Source organism: Acanthaster planci, linkage group LG09 (genome assembly GCF_054643075.1).
Source record: "Acanthaster planci isolate LZ-2023a linkage group LG09, COTS_SCS, whole genome shotgun sequence".
In the NCBI taxonomy this organism is placed as follows: domain Eukaryota; kingdom Metazoa; phylum Echinodermata; class Asteroidea; order Valvatida; family Acanthasteridae; genus Acanthaster; species Acanthaster planci.
In genome coordinates, this window is record NC_141785.1 from 4605666 (window position 1) to 4623397 (window position 17732).

Sequence of the window (17732 nt, forward strand, 5' to 3'; positions counted from 1 at the left end):
AGTTTCGAAGTCTTTCCAACACACCAGTTCATAGCAATTCAACCACTGTGACATTCTGACAATCTGTTTTTTCTTAAGCCCTTCGCTACGGAGGACTGCTACTACCGCACCCTTGTGTGAGGATTAGTGCATACCACACATACAGTCTATTCACCATGCAGCTGCTGGTTCAATGGGGCCTTCTGCTGGACAAAGCCCTCCATTCAGGGCATACCACAGCCCTTCGCTACGGAGGACTGCTACTACCGCACCCTAGTGTGAGGATTAGTGCATACCACACATACAGTCTATTCACCATGCAGCTGCTGGTTCAATGGGGCCTGCTGCTGGACAAAGCCCTCCATTCAGGGCATACCACAGCCCTTCGCTACGGAGGACTGCTACTACCGCACCCTAGTGTGAGGATTAGTGCATACCACACATACAGTCTATTCACCATGCAGCTGCTGGTTCAATGGGGCCTTCTGCTGGACAAAGCCCTCCATTCAGGGCATACCACAGCCCTTCGCTACGGAGGACTGCTACTACCGCACCCTTGTGTGAGGATTAGTGCATACCACACATACAGTCTATTCACCATGCAGCTGCTGGTTCAATGGGGCCTTCTGCTGGACAAAGCCCTCCATTCAGGGCATACCACAGCCCTTCGCTACGGAGGACTGCTACTACCGCACCCTTGTGTGAGCATTAGTGCATACCACACATACAGTCTATTCACCATGCAGCTGCTGGTTCAATGGGGCCTTCTGCTGGACAAAGCCCTCCATTCAGGGCATACCACAGCCCTTCGCTACGGAGGACTGCTACTACCGCACCCTTGTGTGAGGATTAGTGCATACCACACATACAGTCTATTCACCATGCAGCTGCTGGTTCAATGGGGTCTGCTGCTGGACAAAGCCCTCCATTCAGGGCATACCACAGCCCTTCGCTACGGAGGACTGCTACTACCGCACCCTTGTGTGAGGATTAGTGCATACCACACATACAGTCTATTCACCATGCAGCTGCTGGTTCAATGGGGCCTTCTGCTGGACAAAGCCCTCCATTCAGGGCATACCACAGCCCTTCGCTACGGAGGACTGCTACTACCGCACCCTTGTGTGAGGATTAGTGCATACCACACATACAGTCTATTCACCATGCAGCTGCTGGTTCAATGGGGCCTTCTGCTGGACAAAGCCCTCCATTCAGGGCATACCACAGCCCTTCGCTACGGAGGACTGCTACTACCGCACCCTTGTGTGAGGATTAGTGCATACCACACATACAGTCTATTCCCCATGCAGCTGCTGGTTCAATGGGGCCTTCTGCTGGACAAAGCCCTCCATTCAGGGCATACCACAGCCCAGCAGTCGCGGTCGTGAAGGGGTTAATCTAATTTTGCTCAACAGATTCATCATAAACAGTCACAAAGATCCGGTACAACTTGGGACTTTTACAGTCTGAATGATACATTTGAAATATAAACTTGAACAATTAGAATTTACCCTTGTGTGATTGCCTTTCTTGATCTGTCTTGTAAAGATGTTGGAATTAAATCTCTAAAATAAAACAAAAAGAGAGAAATACAGCATGATATTGGTCTTAAGTTTTATGATCAAGGAATAGAAAGTATCGAGGGGTTTGGAATGCCAATTTCAAACTGATCCTTACAACGCATGTGACTGCTTTCCGATGTCCGACAAAGTCCATGTTGGCCTTCCAGCCGTCCCGGTCGATGATTTGAGCTGTCGGTCCCCTGTTGTTCATCGCGTGGGCAGACACGACGTAAGCACCGTCGGGGGACCAGCTAAGTCTGAGGATGTGCGTTGTGCCCCCACACTGTGTAAGAAAGAGGGAACCGGTCACATATTCACTGGTAACAATAACATAGTACGTTGGAAAGCTTCCAAACAGAACTTTGACAATTTTGTCATCGGCATGCAAACAGGTTTAATTCTGAGAAGGGACCACCAAACTTGTTAAGCCAAGCTTAGCCCAGTTTAGTTTCAGGAATCCCCACAGCAAATATTCAAATGACAACAAGGTGGCTGGAAATCAGTACTCGCTTAACAGAACATTTTCACTCTCAAAAACACTTGTACGACAAATCTTAACTGGGATTCTGCAGGTAAATTATTACCAAACAAGAAATGACCAACCAAAACAAACATAAAAAAAGTAAAAAGCAAAAAAATTAAGAACTTTGCAAACCAGCAAGTTAAGGCAAGTTCGAGCGACAAATCAAGTTAACTACAGTTCGACTAACACCGCCCAAATGATGGATGGTTGGGATTATCGAGTCAACCATTTTGGACCAGGCTCAGGGGTATGGTCGCACCGCTGGTTATCAATATCCGACTTCATTTATCACTGCAGAGGGAACCATTCACATGAAAACAATTGTACAAGATTTCAGTGACCATGTACGCTTCGAGAATCACAGCCGATGGTGAAATGTGAGTAATGATGAGGTGTTAAAAACTTGACTGACTAGGGTTGTTCGAGCGTAACTGAATCGAGCATGCCCACTGTTAAAAAGCACTGGACTAGTCAAATTATAACTCACACTCAAACTTGCCCCTAGATTGCCAGCAAACAAGCGACCTAACCATCAGTGATGTAGTCGAGTACTTTTTGAGAACCAAGTTCTCTACCAAATATTTAACTAGTTCGGAGGGAACAAAGCTGAAGTACATCGGCATTTGATGGTACATGCATAAAGGTAAGATTACAAAGCAACATAATGACTTCAGACCTTCACTGTTTGATTAAAATTAACTTTTTAGGACAAAAGTACTCGGAAAGTACTCGGCCGAGTACTTTTCTCCTTAAAACTTAAATTTTACACATCTGGGAGTGTCTGAAGTCTAACATTTATTTTGTAATCTTACCTTTGCACATTTACCATCAAATGCCTGTGCACTCTGGCTTTATTCCCTCTTACCCAGTTCAGTATTTTGTGGAGAACGTTGGCACTCGGAAAGTACTCGACTACAACACTGCTAACCATTGGGATTGTTGACCAGCTCATGGCAGGGCAAAATATGACCAATACCCATACCTCTTCAAATGGCTTAAAGATCGAAGTCTCTTCTTTCCAGTCCATTGTTCTCCAAATCCGAAGACTCTTATCGTCAGACTAAAAAAAGCAAAAGTTTCACATCTACTGATCTCTCGATTTGTGTGGCTGGCGTTACCAGAAAAAACTGTTCATCATAAAATGTAAACATGTACAAGAAACAAAACTCAATCAAAACACGCCGCAAGTCTGGTTCGTGAGATGGAACTGGACAAAAAAGATACATACAATATGGGTGATTCATAATACAGTGCTACACCAAAAGTCTGCCGCAGACGGGCCACTTTTCAAGGTTAGGGTCAACACGCTGCCACGACTGAGTGCACTTTGGTACCTAACTTTGGGATATTTAATTGAGTCGTTCCCTGCACCACACAAAACCATCATTGGTACCACCTGACGCCGATTCATAATTAGCAATAGTGAATGTTCAACCGAGATAAACAATCGGAAAAATTGCAGTTTCCGCACAAAGCCCAGTTAATAAATGGGACTTTGTCAAGACTATTGAGAATATTTATCCCATAATGTGCTACGAAAAGGCCTCTCCATGACAACTTCTGGGTGGTGCATTGCACTGTGAATAGCCTGTATTGAACTGTTTGATAAAATATTAAAAGTGGCAAACATTTCTCTCAACAGAAAAGATAGAATGGACACATTTCATACCACTTAAAATGCTAAAATTGAAAGGTCATAGTTCAAAGGTTACTGAGAATGACATGTGATATGCATGTACCTGCGACGCTATGTACTTTCCGACAGGGTCCCATGTGACACCTTTGACCAATCCTGAGTGCCCGCTGAGTACTGATATGACCTCTGAAATTGGAGATCAAAAACAGACGTTGGATACCATTCTGGCAAACTTTTTCAACTGTGAATGCACAATACGCATTCTTAGACAACAAGGGTGCTGCTCTTCAAGAACTGAACAGTTTCATTTCAAAACGAGATAAATGCACTTTTAGTCCGTATCTGAAATACACCATCTTGTTGTTGGCTACTGCCAGTTTCTTAAGAGTTCTGCTTTGTAAAAACACAGCTCAGTGAGTTTGAACAGTGAAAAATAACATTCAGGAAGGCCCTGTACACTCTTTTTTGTTCTTAAATATCCAATAACTGTGGAAACATTGCTTAATAGAGTTTACAATAGAATGTCGCTATACCGAACACCGCTATACCGAACATTCGGCTGTACTGAACATCGTCCTTGGCTCCCAATATTTTGTGCACAAAACCTACCGAACCTTATGCTGTTGCAAATCAACCGAGATTCACCACAGCATGCATCAGAGATCGATCCTGAGCGGTAGCTTCACGACTTTTAGGATACACTTAATATCAATTTTGTAACTCAAGATTTAATAAAGAACAAAAAATAATTAACGGATACATTTCAAGAAACCTCAAATGTGAATGCAACAGCAAAATATCACGAAAACAGTGAATCATAATATCACAAGATGGTGCACTTCAGTAAGACAAGAGAGGGCGCTATTCAACATGGCAACACAATGTTCAGCAGTTAATTTCGCTATACTGAACAACCCCTATACCGAACATTTAGCATGCACTCCGTCATGTTCGTTATAGCGGCCTTCCACTGTATCTCATTTTGGAATGAAACCCTCACACTGGTGAGGACTTAATATTCTACGCTACTTAATTTATGTCAGGAAATCTGTACTCGACAAGCTCCGCTTTTTGGGGGATGGATCTCCATCCACAGTTTGTTTTAAATACATCAATACATGTATATACATGATGTGGTAAAAATAGTAATTAAAAAAAAAATTCCAATTTTTCTCAGAAACGAGTACGAACAAATATAAATCAAAATAGCACGGTTCACACGGACTGGATGGCACATGGCAGAACTTTTGTGGTATTCAAAATTGCATGAGACCATACCCCACATCAGTTAAGTCAATTCTATTTCTTCAATGCCAGAACTATTTTGGTTCAAATTCCATTCTGTTCTGTTCACCTGGAAACTTGAGAGCATTCCATATGACAATGGTGTTGTCGATGCTGCAGGACGCCAGCCAAGCATCATGAGGGGACCAGGCAAGATCGAGAACATCTGAGTAGGATAAAAAGTGATCAAACCTCTCAATTTATTTGTTGTAACTTGCATTTTGTTGTACTCAGAAGGGTTCTCCTTTCAGCTATGCAGAACATATTTAAATTCAGCGAGAGCTGAGGTTTAAAATGTTGCCAAGCAATCTCTTGGGTGCAACTCAAAGGTGCACAAAATGTTGCAAACCTCCTGTGTGTGACCTCAAAGTGTGAGCGCACTTCCACTGTTCGATGTTGCTCTTTCCCGACCCAAATGCCCGCGATGCGCCCCCATAGCTGCAAGAAAAAAAAAGAAAAAAAAACACTTAGGAAATAAATTTGTTTTGACGAAAGGGAAAATTAATTAAATTCATTTTTATAGACTTTTTTTTCTACAGTTAATCAAAAAATGAAGCTGGTAAACCTTAGTGCAAAGTACCAGGGCTTATTTTACCTTATCATCTGCCACACCATGATGAGCCGATCGTCAGCACCGGAGGCCAAGTAATACCCATTGTTGGACCACCGCACACAGTTCACGCATGCTGGCACACAATCAAGACAAGAAGGCACAAAAGTAAACACATTTGTACAATCTCTTGAGCACGTGTCTGGGTTTGATGTCATTTTCCCACTTGCAGGTATTTTCTCGTTATGTGTGTGTTCCCTCTTATGATTGACGTCTCATGTCCGCACGCTCCCTGACACACCCAAATGCATCTCCCTTGTATACATCTACTTGGTAGTCTATGTTTGCCTAGTCACCCCTCTGTTATCGTGTTTATAGACGGGTATATGGTGTCCCCTGCTTGATTTTTCACTCTCTTGTTGTTTTCATTTTGTTGTTTGCTGTAGCCCCCTAATTATTATTTATAACCTTTTACTTCTTTTGTACTGCACTTGTTTGTTATATATTTTGTTGTTTTGTGTTAAGGTCGAATAAATAACAATAACAACATCCACACAAATTCTCCATAACTTGATACAGTGAGTTTACCAACAAGTTTCTCCGAAAATACCTCAAAAAGGGGAGGGCAAATCGATAGAACTCTATCTCTCAAATATGTCTAAGCCACAGTAGGAACTATTCCATTCTAAAGACACACATTTGGTGAACCCTGAAAAACACTGAACACATGATAAAGAGTTTCCACATCATGGCAGTATTTACCCCCAACTGCCAAGCATATTGTTTGGCTTACACTAGACAGTACTACAAAATACTAAGTAATAGTCTGAGCTGAAGGACCTAGCGCTACAGATTACTACTTCTGGCTAGGTTACTTCCATTGTTACCCGTACAGAGAACAATAAACCCATGCATTCATAGTGCCACAGCACTGTATGGTACATTGTCGTATCTATTGTATCTTATGGCTTCAGAGAACAATAAAGTCATGTCCTCTCACAAGTGACAAGTAGTAATTTGTAGTATTATGTAGGGTTAGGGTTAAAAAACCAGGAAATTCTCTGGTTAGACCTACCAAGGTGGTTGTCCATCTCGCAGAGAATCTTGGGAACGTTTTCGTTCTTTTCGTCTTCTTCCTTACGGACAGGGGCCATGTTCCAAATGATGACTCGACCTGAATCTTCCCCTGATTACAACAAAACAAAACAAAAATTATACAAGCCATTTTCTCCTGCGGAATACTTCAAAAATAAAACTTTAACATTTTTACATGAGGGAAGAAAGTATTTATTGAGTGCAACACTTGCGGACTTCACATTCTTTGAGCTTTAAATCTGCACTGGCTTAAGTGGTACAATGATACAATTTAAAATGGACAACACATCAACTTATACACCTACTGCTCTGCTCTGGTAGGATTTCACTTGGCCTAGGTCAAGATCAAAGACTCCAAAAGTGTCAGTTGGTAATTCAACAAAGGTTTATTTATTTTTTCAAGACAAGTCGAGTTAATGTATGGATTGGTATGGACGATGCCAGTCCAAGATGCTATCTTACCCTGCCCGCCTGTGGCAAATCGAGATCCATCGGGATGAATGTCTATGCCAAAAATTGGTTTGTCTGAAAAAAAAAAGAACCAAGAACAATGAAGACCCCATGTTAAATTTTTCCGATTAAACAAGCGGCACTAAGCTGATACAACACAATTGCTCTATTCCCCTAATTAGAAGTAAGTGAGCATGTGCCCAGTGACTATCAAGTTGACCTTGAGAACATCTGTTGGTGAGGCTAGGAGCCTCTCTTCAGCACTAAAACCATGAAAGCACTGTAACTCATCACGTCATTCAGTTGACTGACCGGTTCCACCATTTGAAAGCAGGTTTTTGTGCAGCAAAAGAACCATGGACGAATTCCGTTTGTGGACTCAGTCATTTGACTGTACCTAATGCTGTAGAAGTAACGTGCATAACGGGTGACTGGTCAACATGGTTGTGAAGATGATTATGCTAACCACCGTCAAAACACCGTCAACACCTCTAAACCACATTCTAAATGAAAAGAAGCGGCAATTCAATCATGAGGAATCGGTACTAGCCAAAAGGACATTTTGGCTCAACCACAAAAGGTCAGACTGTTGAAAATAAGCCATTTGCAAGTTAAATTTGAATAAAATCTGGTACACCGAGTTCTTTAAATTCACGTGAACATACATATAACAACTTGAATTCTCCATACTAAAACCAAACCATGCTATACCTCGTGATTCAGGGCAAGCTTTTGCTTAGTTACATAAGAAACGCCTTGCAACAATACACTGTTCTCAATGGATAAGGAGGGCATAAAGGAACCAGTCCATTCCAGAGATGGTAGTCGCTTTGCGAAAGCTTGCCCCGAATCATGAGGTATAGCAACAGTGTCTTTAGTCTGGGGAATTCAATTTGTTACGTTTCTATGCAATCAGATAACACAAAGTACCAGATTTTAGTCAAATTTAACTCACAAATGGCTTATTGCCATTATTAGTTCACAAAACTTGCCTCCTCCGAAGAGCTCTGAGCTGAGACCATACCATTACGCTAAAGGGGTGGTGCCATTATACGATAAACCAACAGGTCATAATAACAATAATTATAATAATAAAACATTTATATGGTGCTGTTTCCATAAAAATAATCAACGACGCAGTACAAGTTGACGTAAAAATGAATTGATTTAAGAAATGAAAGGATAAATGAATAAATATCACCAGGCTAGTACCCAAACCACAGTTTGGGGATACGTCTGTCCCGCCAACAGGGAAAATAATTTTATCCAAACTTAACCCTGCTGGCATCGGTGATGTCTCTATCTTTCCTGGGGACAGACGCCTCTAACCCTACCTACGATAAAAGAAAAGTAATTATACCAGACACGGTGACACTAAAATTACGAATCACAGCTAAACCTACATTGAAATCAAAAGTAATAAGAACCTTACAAGATACAACTAATAAACTCAAGAATCTTGAAGTGCAATATTCCTGTGCAAATGAAATATCAAAAAGTTTTTACTTTACATTTAAAAACGGCAAGGCTCTGCTCGCACCGTATGTGCCATGGCAAGGCATTCCATAATTTCGGAGCAGCCATTGCAAATGCCCTGTCAGTAAGTGTGGGTAGCATTTAACTGTTAGGGCAACTTAACAAAGGACCGTTGCTTGCTAACCTGAGATGATATCTAGACTCCTTCTTAATGATGGCATGATTCATTAAGTATCTACATGTAGGTGCAAGACCATGGATAGCTGTGTATGTTAACAGGATGATTTTAAAGTTAATCCTGTACAAAACAGGTAACCAGTGCAGTTGATACAGTGTTGGTGTTATGTGTTGAAACTTGGGTGTAATCGTAAGAAGTGTAGCTGCAGCATTCTAGACTCGCTGTAATCTCATTATCTGTGCTGCTGACAAACCATACAAAAGACTATTACAACAGTCCAGACAGCTGGTCACAAATGCGTGAATTAACACTGAAAGTGAATCGGGAGAGGGGAATCTACTGATGCGCCTAAGATTGTGAAGGTGGACAAATGCTGCACAACAAGCCTTAAAGTGATGTGGGTGTCCGATGTCATTTCTGAATCAAACCATGATCCAAAATTCCTAATGCACGTGGATGGAGGGATTACAGAATCGCCCACCGTGACGTTGGAAATGTTTATTTTCAGCAACTGTTACCTGGTTCCAAGAATCAGGAATTCACACTTGGGACATTGATCATTAGCCTCAGCAGTTCCTCCCCCAACTCGTGTCTTCTGAGGATGATCCAATAATCTAAAACCAGGAGGAGTAACTTCAACTTTATGGGGAACATCCATGTCTGTGAGCCACCTCTCAATGACAGCAAACAGATCGGCTTTGCTGTTGATAGCATATGCCACAAAATCTGCCGATTTATTTTCAGAGATTTGGCATTCAAGACACAAAGTTTTAAAGGATTCTCAGAAACCTCCATCGGTTGTACCATAATAGGAATAAAGACAGAGGTGCGGTTTTCATGATCGTGGTCATAAACATGATTTGGTCTCTATCCAATATGAACAGGAATATTACATGTGTACATGTACCTGCAACGACCTGATCGCCTTCCCCTGAATCCAAGAATCTCGTTTGCTTTCAGGATTTGAAACAATTCAGTCGGAATAGGGAGATTACAAGCCATTCGAATTCTGAACGACTGATTGCGGGTACAGGTTTTACTTTCATGATTTGAGAGCAAACAATTCTTAAAAGTGTCTTTAGTCTGGGGAATTCAAATTGTAATGTTTATGTGCAGTCAGATAACTCAGTGCACCAGATTTTATTCAAATTTAACTCACAAATGGCTTATTGAGCGTAACGTCCCTAAATATGGTAATGTCCTGCGGAGCGTCATGACAAGGTCTAACCAGACTAGTTTGCCCATGTTTGGACCATTTAACTAAATGCCATCTAAGATGGGTTAAATCCCGCACGGGGCAGCTTCTGCACTAAAGAAAGCCCTGAGTGAACTGCAGAGGGTGCATGGAATATTCCAAAATGTCGTCTTACATAACTACTCTCTCTGATAGTCTCAGTATTCCTAAGGAATTCAGTCGGATGAATAGAGGTGATACAGAATAACACTATGAGCTGGAGTCGAAAACATTCATGCAGAATCATGGCAGTCGTGATACTCGTAATACACAACCAGAGAGGCATTGCCGGACCAAAAGTAATAGTTGGAAAATAAAGTAATAGCTACTGTTAAAAGATTAAAAACTAAGACAGAAACACTACGAAAGTCTTACCAGTTACAGGAGATACATAGCAAATGTTGACGGCTAAGAAAAACGGAGAAAATTTAGGATCTAAAATACGTACAACAACGCAAAATTTAAGAAGTAGCAGCTACAGTACAAACAGCACCCTCAATGCAAATTTGTCATAATGTGTGAATCTGGTGGGAGACTGAACTAGAACATTAGAGGTTCCCCTTTTCCCCAAAAAATCTTATGTGGGATTTTTGCTTATCCCAGTGATCAGTTATTCATGTCTTTAACCCTAACCTTCCCCAACCACACAGAATTAAACAGTAGTAAAGTGTTTAATTCTGTGGGGATAGGTCTGGTAGGCCCATAACAGCTGGTTTTTGCATTGGGTTTGGCATACCTCGGAAAAACAAAGTCCAACAGCCGCTGAGCACAAAGTCCCATATGGGTGTTTAACTTTGTGTATGGGAAGGTTAGGGCCAGCAACCCTTGGGGGGTTAGGGTTAAAGTTGAAAATTTAAATGCCCACATGACTTTATGGCAGTGTACATGTATATTTACGCAGCGCTGGCAAATTTATACTGAACGATATTTTCCCGGGCACATGCGTAGTAACAGTTTTTTTGACTTAGAAATTCTTGCCATGACAAATCTTAGTGTGGTTCTAAACCACCACAGTCATTGCGTCATCTTATTCATAAGGTAGGGAATAAGACCATTTTACAATTTCGGACTTTTTTCCTCTAATCTAATAAGCTATTATAGTCTCACTCAATGTACATTTATGCATCAAAAAGAACACTGCCAACTAAGATCGGCAAGATACAATTTTGCCGGCGCCGGCTATATAGGCCTATATATAGTGTAAGCTTTACGGCAAATACTGCATGGGTGATTTTGCACAATAGTAGAAAGACGGGAAGGAAAAAGGAACAAACACTGCCTCTTTTTCCTTCCCACAATGACTTTCTTCCATTGTGCAAAATCACTCATGCAGTATTTTGAGATGTCTTATATACACTATCTAGCTTTATTGATAGTGATGAAACATGTCTCGCACATCTGGCACGGAGAGGAGACCCGCGAAGATTTTGCCGTGACCGGACGTAGGATTGGATGTTCGAGAGCGCGCGAAAATTTGAATCTCTGTCAGCCAGTGACTGCCTTCGTTTTGGCATACTTGATTATTTTTCAAGATTCTCGTGTTGCTACTTCAACTGGTAAGCAATATCTCATTATCAGGAGGTTTTAAACTTTAAGCTTTCCCCCTTTCTAGGCCGCTTTAGGCCGATTCCACCCCAAGATGGAAGAAGAGATGGAATCAGACACATCATGGGATCAATTATCACAATCTAATCAAAGGCCTTATGACAACCTTCAAGAGAATGATGACAGATCACGATCAACCCTAGATAGATTAATGAGTCAAGCCCAAAATGAAACACAGTCTCAACCAAAAAGCCGTAAACGACAGCACATAACATACAGTGACGTCTACACAGATTCAGATAGTGACCCTCCACAAAACTCCCAACCCAAACGCCGTCTCATTCAGAACTCAAACATCAAGAGTCAACCTACACTGGTCATCATTAATTCCCCTGATATCAAACTTGCTAAGGTTAGCCCGATTAAAATTGCTAAAGCCTTGAACATCCTAGGTCGCAACTTCGTGAAAAGCGTCACCAAAAACAATCAAGGGGGCATTACTGTAAAATGTCATACGTCAGCCCAGGCCAAAAAACTCAAAGCCATGTCGCAACTTGATCAATGGACTATAACTACCGAATTTGCAAAATCAGAAACCCAGAGTAAAGGTGTCATAACTGGAATCCCCACTGAACTTGATGACAAAGAAATTCTAGAAGATTGCAAGAAACAAGGTATCCTAGAAGTTAAGCGTCTAATGCGCAGAAAAGATGGTAAATTGGAGAAAAGTCTGTCTGTCTGCCTAACTTTTAACACTCCCACCCTCCCTGAAACCTTCCAACTAGGATATGAAAACTTCAGAGTCAAGCCTTTCATCCCACCCGTCATCCGTTGCTTTAACTGCCAACGACTTGGTCATGTAGCTAATAACTGTCGTAGCGCTACTAGGTGTGTTCGTTGTGGCGGCTCTCACTCATACGAACACTGCACACAGAAGGATGAAGTTAAATGCTGCAGATGTGGGGAGCAACATTCATCAGCATATGCAGGGTGCAATACTATGAAACAAGAAAGACGCATCCAGAACATCAAAGTTTCATACAATATATCATATGCAGACGCAGCAAAGGCTATCAAAACAGACATCTCAATAAACCCAAACTCATCATCCACCCAATCTACTCCTGCAACACAACCAATGGCGACCCCTGAGGTAAAATCCACAAGTCGTGACAACCCAAATAGAACAAAAACTAAGATCAGTAGACCTATTCAACCCAAAACTACCCTCCCCTCGAAACAAAGAAAGGATGCCACCACTCAAACTGAACAAACAACTGCAACACAAACTGAATCCACGCATCAGTGCCTTTGTAGCGCAGTCAATATCCTAGAACTACTCACCGGAGTAATGCAAATAATGGATACCCTCAAGAACAAAGACGAGAGAGTAGCTGCAACTAAATCTCTTATCGATCATCTTCGTTCCGAACCTGAAGAACTAAAAAAACACAAAGAAAAACCTGGCAGACGCAGATCAACTCCACAGACTCCATCCAGCCCGAAGAAAACAGATGCGTCGAAATCCCATCAAACAAAAACAGGAACGCACTCATCTGACCAGTCAAACGCAAGCCAACCCCCCAAAAGTAACAGAAACGCAATATCATGAATATTTACACTTTGATGACAGGTTTACTTATCTTACAATGGAATGCACAATCCCTTCTGGCTCACCAAAAGGAACTAAAAGAAATAATTTACTCCTGGCCTACGGTCAAGAAACCAGACATTATTTGCGTCCAAGAAACTTGGTTGAAAGAGAACAAAAATTTCAGATTAAGTGGCTACGATGTATACCGCCATGACCGAAACAACTCAAACAAAAAAAGTGGTGGTGGATGTGCTTTTATTGTAAAACATGGAATTGCTTTCAAATACAAAACGGGTTCCAATATCCCTCTGGAGCTCCAAATAGGTGAAATTTACGATGACTGTAAAAATAAAATTAACATCATCAATGCTTACAACCCTTGCTCCACACTAGACTTCAACTCACTTAATCAAATCATTGGAAACACTGACAAGCCTTGCATAATCTGTGGCGACTTTAATGGTCACAACCCACTATGGGGTAGCTCTAAACTTGATCATAATGGACAAATTATTGATGATATTATCTCTAACAACAACTTGGTCTGTCTTAACACTGGAGAAGGTACTAGAGTTAACTCAGCACGCAGTTCCCTTTCATGTATAGATATTACCCTTGCCTCCCCTTGCATAGCTTCCAAATGCAAATGGACCATTCTAAATAACACGATGGGGAGCGATCACTGTCCAATCACTATTGAAATTAATCATCACATTTATAAAAGCACTAACCACTCTACACCTCGGTGGTCACTTAAAAAAGCAGATTGGGGCAAATTCGCAAAGGAATGCAACTGTCTTATCAGTAAGCCAGACAGCACAGTCAGTATCGATGCCACATACGACAACTTCATTCATGAACTTGATTGCGCAATGACTAATTCTATACCTAAAACCAAACCGAGTCGCACAAACAAACCCCCTACCACTTGGTGGAATGACGAATGTCAGAAAGTTATACAAAACAAAAAAGAGGCTTTAAAAAAACTGAGAAAAACTAGTCTCCCATCTGACTTAATCAATTACAAAAGAGCCTGTGCTATCGCTAAAAAAACCATCAAAGTTGCAAAAAGAAAAGACTGGGAACAATTTTGCAACGACCTTAAGCCAGGAACTAATACTAGACTTATTTGGAACAAAGTTAAACGTATTGACCCTTCTCACAAAAAGACCAACATTCCAGTCATTAATTATGATGGTAAAAATGTTGTCACTGATAAAGATAAAGTTGAGACCCTTGTTGATAATTTTGCTAAAATCAGTAGCAATGAAAACTACAACCCCTCTTTCATCAACACCAAAAAAGAGGCGGAAAGCACTCTCAAGTTTCAAGACAACAATGATGGAGTCCTTAATGAACCGTTCAACATTAACGAATTGAATCATGCCATTGAAGCTTCCAAATGTACAACACCGGGGAAAGATGAAATCAGCAATGCGGTTATCAAACATTTGCCCATTAAAATCAGGGAATACTTACTCATCATCTTCAACATGATCTGGTACACCTCCCAATGCCCTAAGCAGTGGAAAGACACTATTCTCATTCCTATCCTCAAACCAGGGAAAGATCCAGCCAACCCTTCATCTTACCGCCCAATAGCTCTCACCTCCACCTTATGCAAGCTAATGGAACGCATGGTTAACTCCCGCTTATTGTGGTATATAGAAGCACATGACCTCTTCAGCCAGAAACAGAGCGGCTTCCGTAAAGGACGTAGCACAAAAGATCACATTCTCAACCTTGAGTCGTCCGTCAACAAAGCCCGTGCTAACAAAGAAAGTACTCTAACAGTCTTTCTTGACCTTGAGAAGGCTTACGATATGCTATGGCGTAAAGGGATCATAATTAAACTCCAAGCCATGGGCATATATGGGCGAATAACCCGCTGGATTGATAATTTTCTCTGTGATAGAAAAATCCAGGTTAAGGCCAACAATATTCTCTCTACTGAAAGAACCCAGGAAAATGGTGTTCCCCAAGGCAGTGTCATCAGTCCTTTGCTTTTTAACATTGCAGTGAACGATCTCTCCCAGCACCTTCCTAACGTCAAAGTTTCCCAATATGCAGACGACATAGCCATATGGAAGTCTAACAGGAACATCTCTTTCCTTGAGAAAATAATCCAAAATAGTCTCAATAATATTCTCACTTGGTGTGAAAAATGGGGTTTCAAATTATCCTACCCTAAAACTGTTGCAGTTCTTTTCACCAACAAACAGAAAACCAATATCTCCCTCTCTATCCAAAACCGCTCGATCCAATTTTCACAATCAGCCAAATTCCTGGGCGTTACCTTTGACAGCAAACTTACGTGGAAACTACATATAGATAATATTGTCATGAAATGCAAAAGAAAACTTAACCTCCTGCGCTGTATTAGTGGGACCACGTGGGGCACTGATTGCAAGACACTTTATCAATTATACTCAGCTTTAATCAAACCAGTTCTTGAATATGGATGTGAAGCTTTCGACTCCGCTTCCACTACCATGAAACAAAAATTAGACAGCATACAATATCAAGCTCTTAAAATCTGTACAGGGGCTCTCCAAGGTACTCCTCTCTTCAAGCTTCAATTAGAATGTGGCGACCCTCCACTGAATCTCCGTCGTCAATTCTTGAGTGACATTTACAGCATCAAAATAAAGGCTCACAAAAACCACCCAAATCAGTATATTGATCAAGATAACTGGCAAAAAAATTACTTCAATGAGAAATGGAGTCAAACGCCACACAAAACTCCTTTTGAAGCCAGAACTACTAAATATGATATTGTTACATTCCCTTTGACTAACACCTTTCCATATTGGCACTATTACAATCCTAACATATCTACAGAAATCTTTTCCCGGATCTCATACAATGACGACCCAAACATGCGAGGAAGTACCAGCAAAGATGTTATTAATACGGTTTGGCACAAATCACTTCAGATCTATACTGATGGATCTTTTAATCCTGACCTCAACACAGTTGGCTGCAGTTTGCATATTCCCCAACTTAACTACTCAAAAAATGTCAGACTTAACAACGGTATCTCTATTTTCACAGCTGAACTTTTCGCCATCCTCTTAGCCGTGGAATGGATAGAAACCGTCAATCCACTTCATTCTTGTATATTCAGTGACTGTTTAAGTGCCATCCAAGCTATTGCTAACCCCCTGCCCCAGAATAAGATCGTCTGTGACATTCGACATACCCTCATTAATATTCAGCACCAAGGAAACGTTGTTGTATTCGAATGGATTCCTGGCCACTGTGGTATTCCTGGCAATGAAAAAGCTGACAAATTAGCTAAACTAGGAACAAAAAAACCAAATGTTGACCATTGCATCCCTTTCTCTGACACCGAAACCAAACGCTGTCTTAAAAAGGATCTCATACAAAATTGGAAAAAGTCCGTCCCAAATATTGACCCTTCTAAACACCTACAGCTTGACCCTTCCTTTACCTTTACAAAATGGGGCAAAGGACGTACACAAGAAATTAAGCTACACAGACTTCGCCTGGGCATCTGCAAAGGACTTAATACTTTCCTCTACAACATCGGAAAAACTTCCAATAATTTTTGCGATTCTTGCGGAACTATCGATGATGTCAAACACTTCCTGCTTGAGTGTAATAAGTTTAATGCACAGAGACAGACCCTCCAGAAAACACTAGGTTTAACTGACGCTCAAATGAATCTCACACAATTATTAGGGCAAAAACATTTCTCCCATTCAGTCTTAAAATACATCCATAATTGTAATATCAATATCTAACCTTTCCCTTCAAAGTGTTTTTTCCTCCTTGATTTTGAGATTATTGCGCATGTGCGGGAGAGGGGGGCGCCAATGGTTGGCTGGACACAGTGTCGCCTTTCATCACCTGAAGGTGTTGCGGACCTGCGAAGAACCCGGCGGGGCCCGGGCCCTTAAATTGCACGGTACACGGTCCGACCTTGCAGGGCACCAGCGACATTGCATGTTCGGAGGATCATTGGCGTTACCTCTTCTCTTGCACATGTTAATGCTGTTCTGTTGTAGCAATTTTAATGTCCTTTTCTTTTTCCTTCCGGCTCTCATAATATCCACTCTTTACCGTCTGATCAAGTGTCTTTAGCTATTTGAACTTCTAGCCGTACTACCATATGGCCAAGCGACCTTTTGCTAATGGCATAAAGGGCACTAGCGTATGCCGTACATGCCATTAATTCTACAACAACAACAACAACAACATTGATAGTGATACTTGTATTTGCAATACCTGCACATCCACACCTAAATGGTGGAGTCCAAGCTCAATAACTAAAGGCAAACTGATGGTCACTGGATAGGCCTATGCTGTTAAGTCTAGAGATCATTTTTTTGTATAAAAAATTGAAAAGTCACCAGGTAACCTCATACCATTCTTGTTTAGCCCAAATATTACAGTCCTATACCTTTTTAGTTGACTGAAAATGCATTTTGGATGTATTGACGTCAATGACATTTTAAACTTTAATTAAAGACTGTGTTGACGGTGACTATAGCATTACCCTGTGAAGACGTACGCACACTCACGTCACCACGCTCACTCAGCGACTTTTTTCTTTCACTTTAAAAAAGCACCGAAAAACACATTTCCGTCTCAAATTAAAGC

The 17732-nt window shown here is 41.3% G+C and overlaps 1 protein-coding gene across 1 annotated transcript in view; it reads right to left on the reverse strand.

Annotated features, from left to right (window-relative positions):
* hira (histone cell cycle regulator) overlaps positions 1–17732 on the reverse strand; it is a 39889-nt gene that overhangs the window by 21962 nt on the left and 195 nt on the right. Inside the window, exons 2-10 of the mRNA XM_022253149.2 lie at positions 7092–7154; positions 6610–6720; positions 5580–5670; positions 5334–5422; positions 5055–5150; positions 3804–3886; positions 3047–3124; positions 1657–1824; positions 1491–1544 (exon numbers count right to left, since the gene is read on the reverse strand). Coding sequence (XP_022108841.2) covers positions 1491–1544; positions 1657–1824; positions 3047–3124; positions 3804–3886; positions 5055–5150; positions 5334–5422; positions 5580–5670; positions 6610–6720; positions 7092–7154 — 833 coding nt within the window. The remainder of the gene's footprint in view (positions 1–1490; positions 1545–1656; positions 1825–3046; positions 3125–3803; positions 3887–5054; positions 5151–5333; positions 5423–5579; positions 5671–6609; positions 6721–7091; positions 7155–17732) is intronic.